General features: G+C 39.2%; 1 protein-coding gene across 2 annotated transcripts in view; it reads right to left on the bottom strand.

The window, feature by feature from the left end:
- BZW2 (basic leucine zipper and W2 domains 2) overlaps positions 1 to 14111 on the bottom strand; it is a 55818-nt gene that overhangs the window by 6550 nt on the left and 35157 nt on the right. For both annotated transcript variants that reach the window (XM_071560844.1, XM_071560846.1), the window contains exons 6-10: positions 12319 to 12454; positions 8855 to 8964; positions 6889 to 7059; positions 6275 to 6421; positions 1917 to 2055 (exon numbers count right to left, since the gene is read on the bottom strand). In XM_071560844.1, the coding sequence (XP_071416945.1) occupies positions 1917 to 2055; positions 6275 to 6421; positions 6889 to 7059; positions 8855 to 8964; positions 12319 to 12454 (703 nt within the window). The remainder of the gene's footprint in view (positions 1 to 1916; positions 2056 to 6274; positions 6422 to 6888; positions 7060 to 8854; positions 8965 to 12318; positions 12455 to 14111) is intronic.

Here is a 14111-nt window from a genome sequence, read left to right as displayed (position 1 = left end):
TTCTGTCTGCATATTCACAGATACTTCAAACACCTCTATCTGTCACTAGATAACATTCATTAGGTATCCTGAAACCTCTCCAGATCCTGTGCAGGTTACACTTAGTTAAACAGAAAGGGGAACATGGATATCTGCTGTACCCTCACAACCAACATGGCCAGTAACAGCTTTAGGGGGATGTTTTCCTTAACTATTAGGAAATAGAAGATATGCAAATATCATCAGCAAGTTAGTCATACAAATTAGCAAATTTATCATACAATGAAGTGTATGTCTCTAAAATGACTTGATGGCTTGTATCTTGTGGATAGGCATGAAGTGGGGAGAGAAAGGGTGAGATCTACCAGCATCGAATCAATGATGAGGCAGGCAGCATGGCTCTGGACAAGCCAAACTCTGTCAAAGCTCAACAGCATCCTGTGGGAGAAACAGGAATTGAAGGACTTGTACTCCCAGAATCTTCCCTGGTTAACGCAGGAGCATGTTTTCACCTAATGGACACTGTTTAACTGCAAAGCTGCCATAAACAGATGGAGCTGATGACTTCCTCGCTGTGTCCAACGCACAGAAAGGCCCTGCGGCAGTGGCTGTGAACTCAGGCGAGGAGTTTCTAGCAGGAAGCAGTACATTTGCCAAACAGGGCAGATCCAGCTTCAGCCTAAATGGGGCCAGGAAGGGCTGGCAGCTGTGCATGACTGCATCAGATAGCAGAGAGGCAGGTGCCGCTGCATGCCTGCCCCAGATATTCCAAGAAGGAACACAGGCACAGGAGCACATTGCGCATGCTGGACACACCAAACTCATGGCTTCCACTGACAGGCCATACAGTAGCTTCAAACACTCTTCCAGACATCATGTGAATCCTTAACAATGTTGTGGCATCTGCAGTGCTGAGGCTCATCTTCCCAACCCCTCTGAACAAGTGCATCTCCAGAGTCAGAACAAGAGCAGACCAGGTGAGCAGAGTAAAGGGGAACTGGGTTCTTCAGGCATGTTAAGTTTAATGTACAATTAGTGATTTATTCTCGATTTAATTTTAAAATGCTTTAGAATGTCAGGGTTGCTCTTCCAGGCTAACCCAGTAAAGAATCTACAGAAATTCTGAAGCCAATCCTTCACAAGACTATTTCTGGTTTAACCATCCCTTATGCTCTAAGCACACAGAAGTTACGCCTCCCATTCATCACGTCTGAAGCGAATGTTCTTTTCCAAGAAAATTGAATAAAGTGCTTGCTGCAGATTGCAGTTTCAAGTTGTTCTACAGTCATTAATATTATTTAGGAATTGTATAATTTGAGGGCAGAGGGACAAGGTGTGTAGCTTTTTTATTGTTGAGGCCACACTATATTGTCACAAGGAGGGAAATAAATCCATATATTTCTCTCACTTTTGCCTTCTGCCTTCTGAAGCCATGAAATTATTTTAACAGTCTGAACTTGTTTGCCTTGAACATGTACCTGGACTCATCAGGGTGAACAAAGATCAACACTGTGTTTCTAATCCTGACTTTTCTCCTTCAACTATTTATAGCAAAAACGTCAGAACAAACTGTTTGGCACTCACCCATCACACGCAGTGCAAGACCATTAGTCTCTATGACAACCTGATCAGAATAAACTTGTGAAGAAGTCAATTTCACAACAAAAATGAAAACCCTCAAACTATAGCACCTGCAAGAAATTGGCAGGGAAAGAAGAAAAAGGAAAGCTACTTCTGGCAGGGAGTGACTTGAAAAAAAAACAACTCGAAAACCCTGAAAAATCTTCCTGCCAAGAGGGTTTGCACTTTCAAGGTTTCTTAAAAGAGTTAAATGCCAACACATCCTGCTCATGTGCCATAACTGCTGATACCTCAGAGGCAAGTGGTTGGCATGGAGAATCCAAGCACAGAATACAACAGTGGGTATAGACTTTTACCTTTATAAAAGAGTACCACTATCTTCTGAAAGGCTTTCATGAAGTGGATGTTGTCATAACAGTACTCCTGCACCTTCTGGAGAAGGATTAACTCTGACTGGCCTTGTGTGCTGAACACAGCAAGCAGGGGGGCATATTGCTGAAAGAAAGAGAAGATAAAAAAAGTGTTAGTATACTAAAACAAAGAGAATTTTTTAGAATATGCATCATGAATTTCATTCCTGAAAATCACTTTCACCAAAGCCTCAGATTTACTTGCGCACTGTATTTTCTTAAACACATACAATGCATATACATATTCATGGGTTTTTCTAGTGTGTGCTGCATGCTGTAAGCTAAAATTCACTGCCACTTAAGATACTGAATTTTGTAAAATCAATTTATAAAGCCCAGTCTGGGAGCCACACATTTCACAAGGCAGCATACTGCTGATTCAGGAGTGATGCTTTACTGAGGTCCATAACCTAACACATCCCAAGATGAAATGCATGAAAATAAAAATCCCTAGTTTCATAGGGGTTTCAGAAGTCCCAGGAAACTAAAAGAAATTAAATTATTCCAAGTAAACTGTGATCAAGTGTCATTATTTTTTCTCATTACCACAATAAAGAGTATCATGACAACAATGCCCTGTGTGGGCCATTGATTTAGAGTTGGACTCGATGATCCTTGTGGGTCCCTTCCAACTCAGAATAGTCTGTGATTCTGTGAACCTTTACTAATAAAGAGTATCATGACAACCTTTACTTTAGTAAACAGCAACATTTTCTAAGCAGTGTATTAACTGCTAATGTTACTCTGACAGGAGAGTAATGGTACATTCATTGTCTTTTTCTTTCTGGAGTTTATTCACATAATAAAAGATAAACCAAAACCCTATTTGTTATGCAATTTCCCCCTCATATCAGATTATGAAATTAAAAATTACATTAAAGGACCATATCCTGTTAACTCTTTTCTTAAAAGCTAGTGCTTATGCCCACATCTCTAATTTCCTGTCATCTTAGCCTATGATGAGTCCAGCTAAGGCTGCAATCGTAAATTTAAGGTAATATTAAGAGCATTTTGCAGAGATGACGGTAAGACAAATTACTCTTGATCTTCAGAGCCCCTGGCCAAATATACATTAATGTCACTGTTAAAATTGTACCGATAAGCTCAACCTTTCTTAGTCGACTTTTTCAGTAACAGCCACTCTGGCACTGTTCAGTTGGATGTGCAATGGCTTGGTATCACAGAATTCTGGTACGCGAAACTAGAGCTACTGATGGTCTTGGTAAGGTAACAAACCACCAATCACTGATGGGCATGATCAACAGTACATACACTTCAGAACTTCTCTACAAGGCTAAATCCTGAGAGTTTTACCCAACACAATCCATGGAAATAACTATGAAAATGCACAAAACTGAAATATGAAAGTTTGGTCAAAAAAGTATTTTGCAATAATTTTCAGCTATGAATTTTAAGACAGAGAGAGCAAGAAATTACACAGCAACAGTAAGGAGCATCTCAGCAGGCAGACAGTATTTCTGGAAGAAATTCCCTTACACAGCAACTATAAGAAATTGCAAGATACAGCTAACACTAGAGGTTAAGTTTTTCTACTTCTGGCAGGTATAGCCACATCTTCAGAAACAACATCACTGCTTTGGTAAAAGCACTGAAAAACTTGTGCAGGCTTTAGGCAGCTATTTTTCCCGTTTTAGCCCTTGCAGCATCCAGCTCTTGCAGGGAGGCAGGGCAATATACATTGCAGTTGGTTTACTTAATAGCTTTAGCAGAACTTATGTTCTTATACATATGTTTGTAAAGTGCTGCTGTCTATAAACATTAGCTTATTTCTACTAAAAATCCTACAGAAGTGAAATATCTTCATTTTGCTACATCTGACTCCCTTTGCATTCCTCTCACCTCTCAACTGGTATAGATTTACAGTTGTGAGTTTAGCAAGGGTCTAACTGATTAAGGATCTATGAAATTAGCTTGCTTTCATTACTGGCTGAGCCAAGTGGCATTATTTTCCATTTGTGTCAGGTTAGGGCGCAGTGAGTCAGCACCTGCAGTTGTCATGGAGCTTACCACAGCCTCGCCTCCAGTGAGAACTGTCTGGAGGATTCTCCCCACCCATGGAGAAATCTCTGCATTGGAGGTGGCCAAGGCAATAAGCCCCAGTGTCACAGTGAGGTTACTGGGACGATGAGGAGCTTATTCTGTAAGACTGAACAGCTTGCCTTGTCTCCTCCCAAGTTCAGCTCCTGCTGGCCCTGCCATATGGATGGGGCACGTGACTTTTACTGCACTGCCCAAGTATGCTGGTTCATGGCTGCCCACCTCCATTAGGCAGCCACCCATTCAGCAAGGCTTTTTAAGGTCTGTAAACTAGGTCAATTTTCTTTGCTTTGACAGGTCTTTTTAGGCATGCCTTGTATATAGCTTACTAAAAGAAATCAAATAAATTAAAGAGACTGGTACCTAGATGTCAAAGTTTTGGAAATGTGCTTTGTCAAAATTATCTGTCAGTTAGAGCCATACAAGAATAAATCCCACCACATGACATGTAACACATCAAGTATGTATTTATAGGCATCCTGACTTGCACCACCAGATCAAAACAAGTCCCTGATTGTTTCCTGGCATGTCAATGCACAGGAGGGCACTGAACTAAGCTCTGTATCATGCTAACACTGTCAATCCAGTTTCTGGAGCTAGTTCACACACTGGGTCAGCTGAGAGCCCAAAGAGAAGAATCCAAGATCTGCCTCCACCTATCCCAAAGAAGGATGCGAAACAAATTCTGTAATGTTTGAATGCTGAACTGTAAAGAAGTGGTTATTAAAGTCTAAATTTTCTATTTCTACTGCTTCTATTAAAATCTTACCTGTAAGTGCAAATAGTAAATATCCCTACAAATCTGTCCTCTGTTTTTAGAAAGTGGATGCAGCTAGAAAGATGCCTATCTGACATAGGCAAGATGCCTCACCTCATGCACTGGGGGTACATATATAGCTGATGGCTTGGGCCAGGGAGATGCACAGGATTAAACATCTAGTCAACAATATCTGCACAAAGCCAGATGTGTTTCTCTTTTCCCACTGTTCAAATATTCCAGAAAGTGTTTGTTAATTTGCCCTGCAGTACTAGACAATAAATCTCACTGGATACTTTGTTACAACTCAAAGAGATATGATCAGTTTTTACATCAAAAGATAAGAAAAACAATGTCTCTCCTCCTTCTAGAAACTATTCTGCCTCTACTGCTATTTGGGTCACTTGAGAAAACTTCAAGGCATTCAATCTTACCATCAAAGACTACACAATACCCCAAGTGACTTCGTTTCTATGATGACTGATTGGGAAAACAAATTCAGATGAAAGGACAGCAGCAGTAGGAACTAAACCACTGTGGGAACTTCCAAGTATGGAGAAACATCCAGTATGAAAAAAAGAGATCCATTTTACCATGAAGAATAAAGCCCAGATTTCTTCTATCCTAGGGCAGATCTTTACAGCCCTGGCTATGAGGGGGTATTCTCTTGGTAATGTTTTACGAGCTTAAAAGGACTAACTCTGTTGAAAATCATCTCTGCCTCTATTCTCAGCTCAAGCGTCTTGCACTGCACAATTCCTTCAGACTTAGATGAGGAATATTGATGATAACAATGACTCTGATGCCTGTGCATTGGGTTTTGGTTTTGGAATTTTTTTCACTTCAAGATCTTAAGTTTTTGTACCAACATGCAATGGTGATTCCCTCATCCACAAGGATGGTACCTGGATCAGAGAGTAACCACGTTACACAGTTCATGCAGTCCCAAGCCAGCTTCTAGATCATTAGTTGACAAGTCACTGAGAATCCAAATGGCAACAACTGTTGCACAGATTCTGGCCTCAACATTCCTGCTTTGATATAACCAGCTCTTTGCAAAACCAGCATAGATTCCACCTCACCATGCTCCCAAAATGTCTTTGCTTCTGGCAAAGACATAGCAAAGGCACCCCCTGCAGGCTTGCTAGTCAGATATGAACAGGCTGAATCCCAGCACCTGATTAGCACTGTCCCCCATGCAAGGAGCATCTCAGGACCTGGCTCACTGAGAAAGCACAACAGAGAGGTTCAGGCTGTGATAACCTGAGTGCCCCCTGGCCCTCTGCACTAAGTGCTTCAGGGCACTCTGATCTGAACTAACTCAGTTTTGCATTTGTTTGACTGAACTCAGACTATAGACAATGCTTGGTGTGCTCAGCATCAGCCTTCAAAACTCTACATCTCCTGGATTTAAACATGCGAAAACTTGACAGCTATAGGATGTATTGTGAATTCACAGCTTCCTTCCCCTCTTCACCCATGCATGCACCTTCAGATGTTTGAGGGCCTGCTCTGCAACCAGCTCTTCTTTCTTGTTCCATTCCACAGCATTCATAACACAGGTCCAGAGGAGGCCGATCACTGCTGGCTCTGGCAGCTCATTTCTTTTCATTTCCTCTTTCACATAAAGCACTACCTGAAGCAGGAAATAAGTAACATTTCCAATGAACCAGAAATGATGCTGACTTTCCAAATACTTACAGTCATTTACAGATAATACCATGGTGCACAAGTAATAAAAAACAAAAGTAGAACAAGAATAATAAAAAGGAAGTATTTAGCATGACATTACTATAACTTGACTACAAGTTTTGTCCCTCCCCTCCAACCCGACAGTTAATGCAGCTAAAGGAAATACTTTGTTAAGCATAAATGAATGGAAAACCCCCAACTCCATAATCTGCTGCATTTGCAAATCCAGAGGTTATTTTGTTGCTTTAGCCTTAAGCACAGAATGAATGGATGAATAAATTAAACTAATTTAAAGAAAAACAGAGGAAATCTATGAGGAAAACAGGGGAAATCTGTTTCTCTCTACCTAGTGTTGATTTAAGACTTTGACTATGATTGTATAAGCAGAAGGGTGTAAAAAACCACTTTTACCTCTTTAATTGGGCATTCCTGAGAGAGACGTTCTTGTAGTTCTTTTTGAAGTTCTTTACGAGTCCCCAGTGACTGCTGAACTCTAAGGAAATCTGAGAGTTCTTTCAGACCTGCTTCAGTAAAATACTTGGCAAAATGGTCCACATTCTGCCGGTTGGCTGGAAAGAGTTCCTAAAAAGACAGGAATGCTCTCTGTTAAATAATCAAGTATGACTCTTGACAAAAAGGAAGGAACATTTTTTCAGAATGAACAATGGGAATAACCCGGTACTGAACTTAAAAACAGCTTGTATCCACACTGGAAAACTCAACACTTCATTCATATTGTTGTGTTTCATTACAGTGAAGGGAAAAAATTATGTCCAGTCACTCAAATAACTTAACACTGACTCCACGTGAAATGTATGTACTTGTGAATAGCCATGAGCTGAAGAAGTTGATCAAAACAGTCCTAAGAGAAACTATACCTTTTCCAGATTCAAGAGTCTTGTGGGGAATGTACACAGGACTAGATGGCAAAGCCATTGTATGGAAAGCACATTTACCATGTCCTTTCAGTGCATCCACATGTTTATCTCGTAAGACAAATATGCTCAGCAATACCCAGTAAGTGGTCCAGGGTACCCTGACCTACCACTAATGCATCATTTAACAAAAATCAAAAAAACCCCACTATATACTGTTAATATTAACTCCTACAGGCATTTCTAATTCAAAGATACTGTCAATTTATGAAAGTACAGGTACTTAAAAAAGTTAAAATTTTTCTTAAAAATTGTTATAGCAAATGCCTCATCTTGGCAAGGATTCAACAGCATTTGTTTACCATCCAGTTCTTGGTGTCTTAACAATGATCTGTAGGATGGATAGCACTTTTTTTAACAAAAAAGCTAGGAACCCTCCATCTGCTTGCACTGACTAATGACATTAAGAAGACACTTTTATGAAGGCATCTGTGCTAGGTAACATCATCCGATACTTTGTTTAATATAAGCAGCACAATGAGAGTCAACAGCTGAAAGATAAAGTCAGTCAAGTCTGAAATACAAGGAAGATGCACTTTGTCTTCCCCTCTCTAATAAAGAGCATAATCAGCCCAGTTCCAAGTTTAATGGCAAATTGTTTATGACCTGGACTCTTAAAATCAAATACAAATTGAAGAGATGAAGGGGTGTGGAAGGCTGCTTCACTTTTGAAAGATACTTGCTTAATTATTAATTATTGAAGTAGAAACAGGAAATACTGCTGAGTCTCCAGGCAGTAGTACACAGGATGTGTATTTGACTGGATTATCGCAGCAGCAATCTCTTTGAGGATTAAAAAACTCCTATTCATCTTCAGAAAAATACTGGGAGAGAAAGGTACATGACATTGTTACATATTCATATATTCTCTGAATACCTTGCTACAAGCCCAGAACAGGCTTTGAGTCCAGAGGCTGAAAGCCTTCCTGCACTGCACCTACTAGGTCTGCTGTAATAACTGTAGGACCACTTATGCTACCGAGATGGCTACTGCCTCAGAAAATTAGCTGACTGTGCATTTGCCGTTGTATTTAAACACCGTTGCTTCAGAAACTTACCTTCTAATCATAACCCTTTGTACTTCATTATTTGCAAAAGAAAACATATTAAAAAATAAAACTTCCCATGCCCAGTTGCTAGTGATGTGTGTTTTGTTAGAAGTGGTTAGAAAAAAAAAACTCTTTTAGTTAACTCCCAAGCCCCACATGCACAGTGTCTCAGAAGGCATTTGACTACAGGAAAAATAGAGAAAGAATGTAAAAACATGTGATATTTAATATTCCTGAACAGCCCTAACAATATTGCTGTGATTCAAAATATTTTAAAAATGCTAACAGAGTCTGAGGGAGAGTTAACATGCTAACAGCAAACTACCATCTGCATTTTATTTCCTTCTTTTTCCCCAGGAGAGATAAGGATTATTGAAAATATATTGTACTTACTAGCAATCTCTTATCAAGGTTGGCTTTCCTTAAAGCAGAGGTAACAGAATTGGCATCTTTCTCTGCCATCCATGCTTTAAAAAGCTTTACAGCAAAAGAGGCTGCAATCCCTGTTTGAGAAAGGCACATTTCAACAATTTTCAACATGAATTAGTTGACTGTAAGAATTACAAGGTTACAAAAAGTTACAAGACTATGGAATGAAAATATATTTATGACTACAGGACTAAACAAATAGACCTGAAACACTTATTTTCTTCTTTAACGCAATACTAGTTTCCTGAGGTATGCAAGATTGTTTGAAAATCTCCTCATGCTGTATTACCCATCTCCATTCAATTTTTCAAAGATTTTCTTTGCAATTATTTTTCCTACATTCCCAATTCACAGACTGAGTCTAATGCAGAAGGAAAAATTAGGCATTAAATCAGTTAGGAAACAAAGGCACAAAACAATAAAGGACAGTCAGGAATGAGAACTGAAAAAAATATATTTCAAACATTTTCTTAGCAAGCCCTGGAATAGGGTTAACTTTGCAACTTCAAGGTGACTGATTGTACTGTGTCCTCCTAGAAGCCATTTAGTAGCTTGTAGGACCAGGCACAAAGACTACTTTAAGTGGAAAAATTCCTTCCTGAGGCATAAGTTAGTATTTTGTGCATTTTATCAAACCTCTGCTAGCAGGGTAGCTCATGAAGCACTAGGCCCATATCTCCTGTTTACTAGAGGGGCACCACCTCAGCTCTGCTCCAGCTGCTGGTCTATGAGGAAGTGTAGGGAGCTGAAGGAAGCCAAAAGGTCTCAGAGATGGAGACCCAGCTCATCATGGGTCAGTTATTCTCCATGCTACACTCACACCAATATCTGCAGTGCTACTGAGGGCAGTGATAAAGCATAATGAAAAGCATAATTCTATGCTACTGTCAGTCACTGTAGTCTTCTGTTTCACCTTCAAACAGTCCTGAAGCTCTGACAGCTGGATGGGCCTTACCAGTAGGAAGGAGCTTCATTGCTCTTAGCTACTTTATAGATAGATATGCATTCTTTTTATTTTTAGGCTATGACTAAATGAGTCATCAAACAAGAACAGAAGAGATTATTCCCAGAGCAGTATAAAGTTCATCGACAATCATTATAGATCTTGATTGCTATGACAGTTCCGGCAACTGTATTTCAGGAGCTTAGTCATAAGGAATGATCCACAGAGAAGTACTATATGGAACCATGGGCACACAACGCCATGCCAAGAGGGGCCTGCAAATACTCCTTTGGGCTTGCTTTATGTGTTGGACAGCAGGTTTCAAGAGGAACCAGTGCAATGCGGCAATCCTAAGTGCTGTAGGCAGACTAGTCAAGACTCGCAAAACCTGGGCCACCAACAGGTGACTTGGGCATAGCTCCTAACTGCAAATACATGTCAGCACATCCAGGATGTGCTTATAAGCTCAATACCAAAACTGAATGGAATGGTCTCTGTCACCAAGCACTGTCCCAATACATGTCCTAATTTCAAGTTTTAGCTTAAAACAAAGTAAGTTTTATGTCAGCATCCATGCCTGAGGTTGTGCTAGGGCTTCACTACCTCCAGATTCTCAAACTTGCTTCTAATTTACTGTCCAAATTTATCAATGGCCAGTTCCTATACTCTATGCATGTGCTGCTGTCTTTTCCTTGAAATAGCTCTTCTCTTTTCCTGGTTGTTTTTTGGTGTTTTTTTTTTCTTTTTCCTATTTCCAGAAAGTAACTTTAACCATTTATTTTATTGATTAAATCCATTAGCTGCTCTTTGCATTGCACTGTTTTTCCAGCATGGGTGACAAGAAGGGTACACTTAACTCTTAGGAGGTTCCATCACCACCTAGACCTTTCTCTGTCTGCTGCAAATATGTCAGCAATCCACACAAGACATTTTTGTTTTCCATCTACATATGACAGTAAAAGTAATGGCAACACTGAAATAGGGTAATCTGAAAATAGATTAGGTGTTTGCGCTCAAACTTGTTAGATCTCCTGTTCGCATAATCCACTCTTGGTCTCACTTTCAGCCAATGATTTGCCAGTGTTACAATTTCCAAGCTGATCAGCAACTCCCTCAGCACACCTAATTGTTTCCTCGTGTAGTTTAACCTCAGTTGACTGCAGCATTGCTTTTGTAAATTAAAGGAAGCTTCAAGTTTATTCATATGTGATCTATGTGTTTTGCCTTGCTCTTTTCCCCTTTTTTCAATTATCTTTGCATCTTTAATTATTCTTCCATAAATTGTCTATTCCAGGGCACTCATGAACAATCTTTCCTCAAATGCTGTCATAGGTACATCTTTAGGATATATAAACCAAGCAAAAAAAGTATATGTAAGCACCTGATAACAATTTAAGGCTCCTAGAAATGTAAGTTCATAATGAAAGTAAGAATTGTATTCCTAAAATGTAAAATATAAAATATAACTATTTACATGATTTTTAAAAATTTGAATTTTCAGATGGCTCTAGTCTTCCCACAACTAAGAAGACTTTCATTTAAACACATTGCAGACAATCACTCTAAAACATGGATTAGTGCTTTTGATTTTTTTCCTAGTTCAATTCTGATTCCAAAAGCTGTGAGTGATGACAGAGCAAAGCTGCAGCTGTAGCTTTTCTTTCTGCAGCATTTAGAAAACAAATGTAATGGTTAGCATGCTGCAAATGAGAACATGAAGTTAGAATAATTATTTTTGATTGAAAGTTAGAATACATTTTGGATAATATATAACATTTTAAACAAAACAAAAAAAAGGTCATGAAAACTGTTCCACACTGACAGTACATTTGGAATTACGTCAGAGAAAGAAACTGTTGAGCAAGCAGTTGGACAATCAGGGCTCCAAGGCAGATATATAACAAAAATTCTTTAAAAAAGTAATCTCAAAAAGGCATTATACCTTAAGACTGAAAGAACATTTACTCATCATATGGTGAATACAAGTCCATGGGACGGTTTATCCATTACTGATCACTACTATGAAGGCAAACTGAGGGACTGATTTTTTTTCTTCTGCAGTATCCTGTTGGCCTGCATGTGCTTCCTGTCCCACTTTCCACCCACGTGCAATTAGCAATGCTTGAAAAAATGCTAGCAGACATATCTCAGGAATAGATGTTATACTTCACACCCTTGCACAATCACAGTAATACATACATTCTCCAATTCTGCACACACCAGTACGACTTCCAGAAAAACATAAATCCTTTGGCATTTGTTGATGCTAGTTGTTGCTTTTTTCTATGTTTGACTGCTCTCTTACTAGATTTCAAAAAGTATGTGGGTCACTGCTGTCTGTATATGCTTCTGCTTCAAAATACTGATTTTTGTTGTACCATCACAAGTTCCCAACTTCCATTTTATTGCCATATATATATTATGTTGCAATAAAATACATCTCCTATGAAAAACTAATGCAATAAAAAAACATACAGAAAATTACCTTCTTTGACTATATTATCAGTGAAGAGGCTTGTTAAAATTGTAGCAGGAAGAGTCCCATTGGCTAACAGGATGCCAGAAAGCATTGCCAGTTTTGTCTGCTCCGTCTCAGTAAAGGCTTTAAGAAACAGCAGGAGCTATGGGTCAGACAAGTAAAAAGAAAAAAAGAAGATATATTAGAGGCACAGGCAATGACAACAGGTAGAGATGAATATTAACAAACAGTCTAATTTCTTGTTTCTCAGAAGTCTCACTACAAGTAATAGCAATCACATCAAAATCTATCCTGACGCGTGGTTGTGCCATTTCCCTGATCCCTTGTAATTTCACTTCCTGTAAGGACACAAGCCAGCACCTGAAGGGAGCCTAAAAGAAAGATGGAGAGAGCATGTAGTGACCTGAAAAGGGGGAATGGCTTCAAACTGAGTTAGATTAAATATTAGGAAGAAATTCTTGTACTGTGAGGGTGGTAAGGCACTGGAACAGGTAGCCAAGAGACGTTGTGGATGCCCCATCCCTGGAATTGTTCAACACCAGGTTGGATGGAGCTCTAACAACGTGATGTCATGGAATGTATCCCTGCCAATGGCAGGGAGGTTGGAACTACACGAACTTTAAGGTCCTTCCAACCCAAAGCATTCTATGATTCTACGGGCACTATGGCCTTAGCCAGGTAGAAAAGACCTGTCTTCTCCAAAGTATGTATTATATGTGTAAAGATAAAAGTGCTTGCTACAGGCTTCAGGTGCACAGAAACCAGAGACAGGAGCCTGCCTATCTATCCACATCTGTAGACTTCCAGCTAAGCCACAGAAAGCTGCCATTCATTTTCGAGCTTTTGAAAACTATTGCTGATGCAAACAATAAAAGGATGAGAAAGCTTCCTGTTTTTCTTTTGGAGAAGGGAACACAGCACAATTACAACAGATTTTTTTACCGGCTAAAATAAGAGATATATTTAAAGTTCAGACATTCTCTACAAAGTTGACAAAGAACAGACAGGAACACAAGCTGCTTTAAGACCTTGCCATTCCCAGTACTAATTAATACAAGAGAAAACAAATAGCTTGAGAAAAAATTACAAATCTCATCACCTTAAGTGCTAGAAGACCTGAACTACATATATACCCCTCAAAAGTCTAAAAATAACAACTAAGTCACTGTTTTAAAAATCCTAATTTCCTATGTTAAGATGAATGATGCGAGAGTATACTGATGAAGTACATTACACCCCTTTTCCTTTATATCAGGAAAAAAAGTAGTGCAAAATGAGCTTTTGTCACTGGTGTTGCTGTTAACAACAATATGTTAATATGTTGTTAGCAATCACAATATGGTTGATGAAAAAAAGAAGGTGAGACAATAAAGGACACCTTCATTCAACACCAAAAGCTGCTGAGTCCCTCAGATGCTGGCTCGCAAATTTACCACCACCACAGAGAAAGATAAAAAAAAGAAGAACTAAAAAAAGGAAAAATACTGCAGATGTGATTTTCTGGAGCTAAAAAGGAATTCTCATTTTCTTCCTCATAAGGAAGAAGAAATGACACCCGTTCAAAAGGGTGTCATAACCTTCTACTGTCATGACACTCTTTTTTCTTTTCCAAATGAGCAACAGATGCAATCAAAGCAAAACAGCTTGTTCTGATGGAAAATTCCCACCAGGTTTTCACATTATGCATAATTCTTAATTATCAGATTCTACCCATACAAAGGGACAGAATATCACACATGTCCTTGTGTTTGTTTGTTACCATGGACAGTGAGAGATCTTCTCCAAGATATTTAAGGAGC

Source organism: Pithys albifrons, chromosome 7, assembly GCF_047495875.1.
Source record: "Pithys albifrons albifrons isolate INPA30051 chromosome 7, PitAlb_v1, whole genome shotgun sequence".
In the NCBI taxonomy this organism is placed as follows: Eukaryota; Metazoa; Chordata; class Aves; order Passeriformes; family Thamnophilidae; genus Pithys; species Pithys albifrons.
Note: the sequence above shows the minus strand (reverse complement) of the source record. Positions and strands in the feature narration are given on the sequence as shown.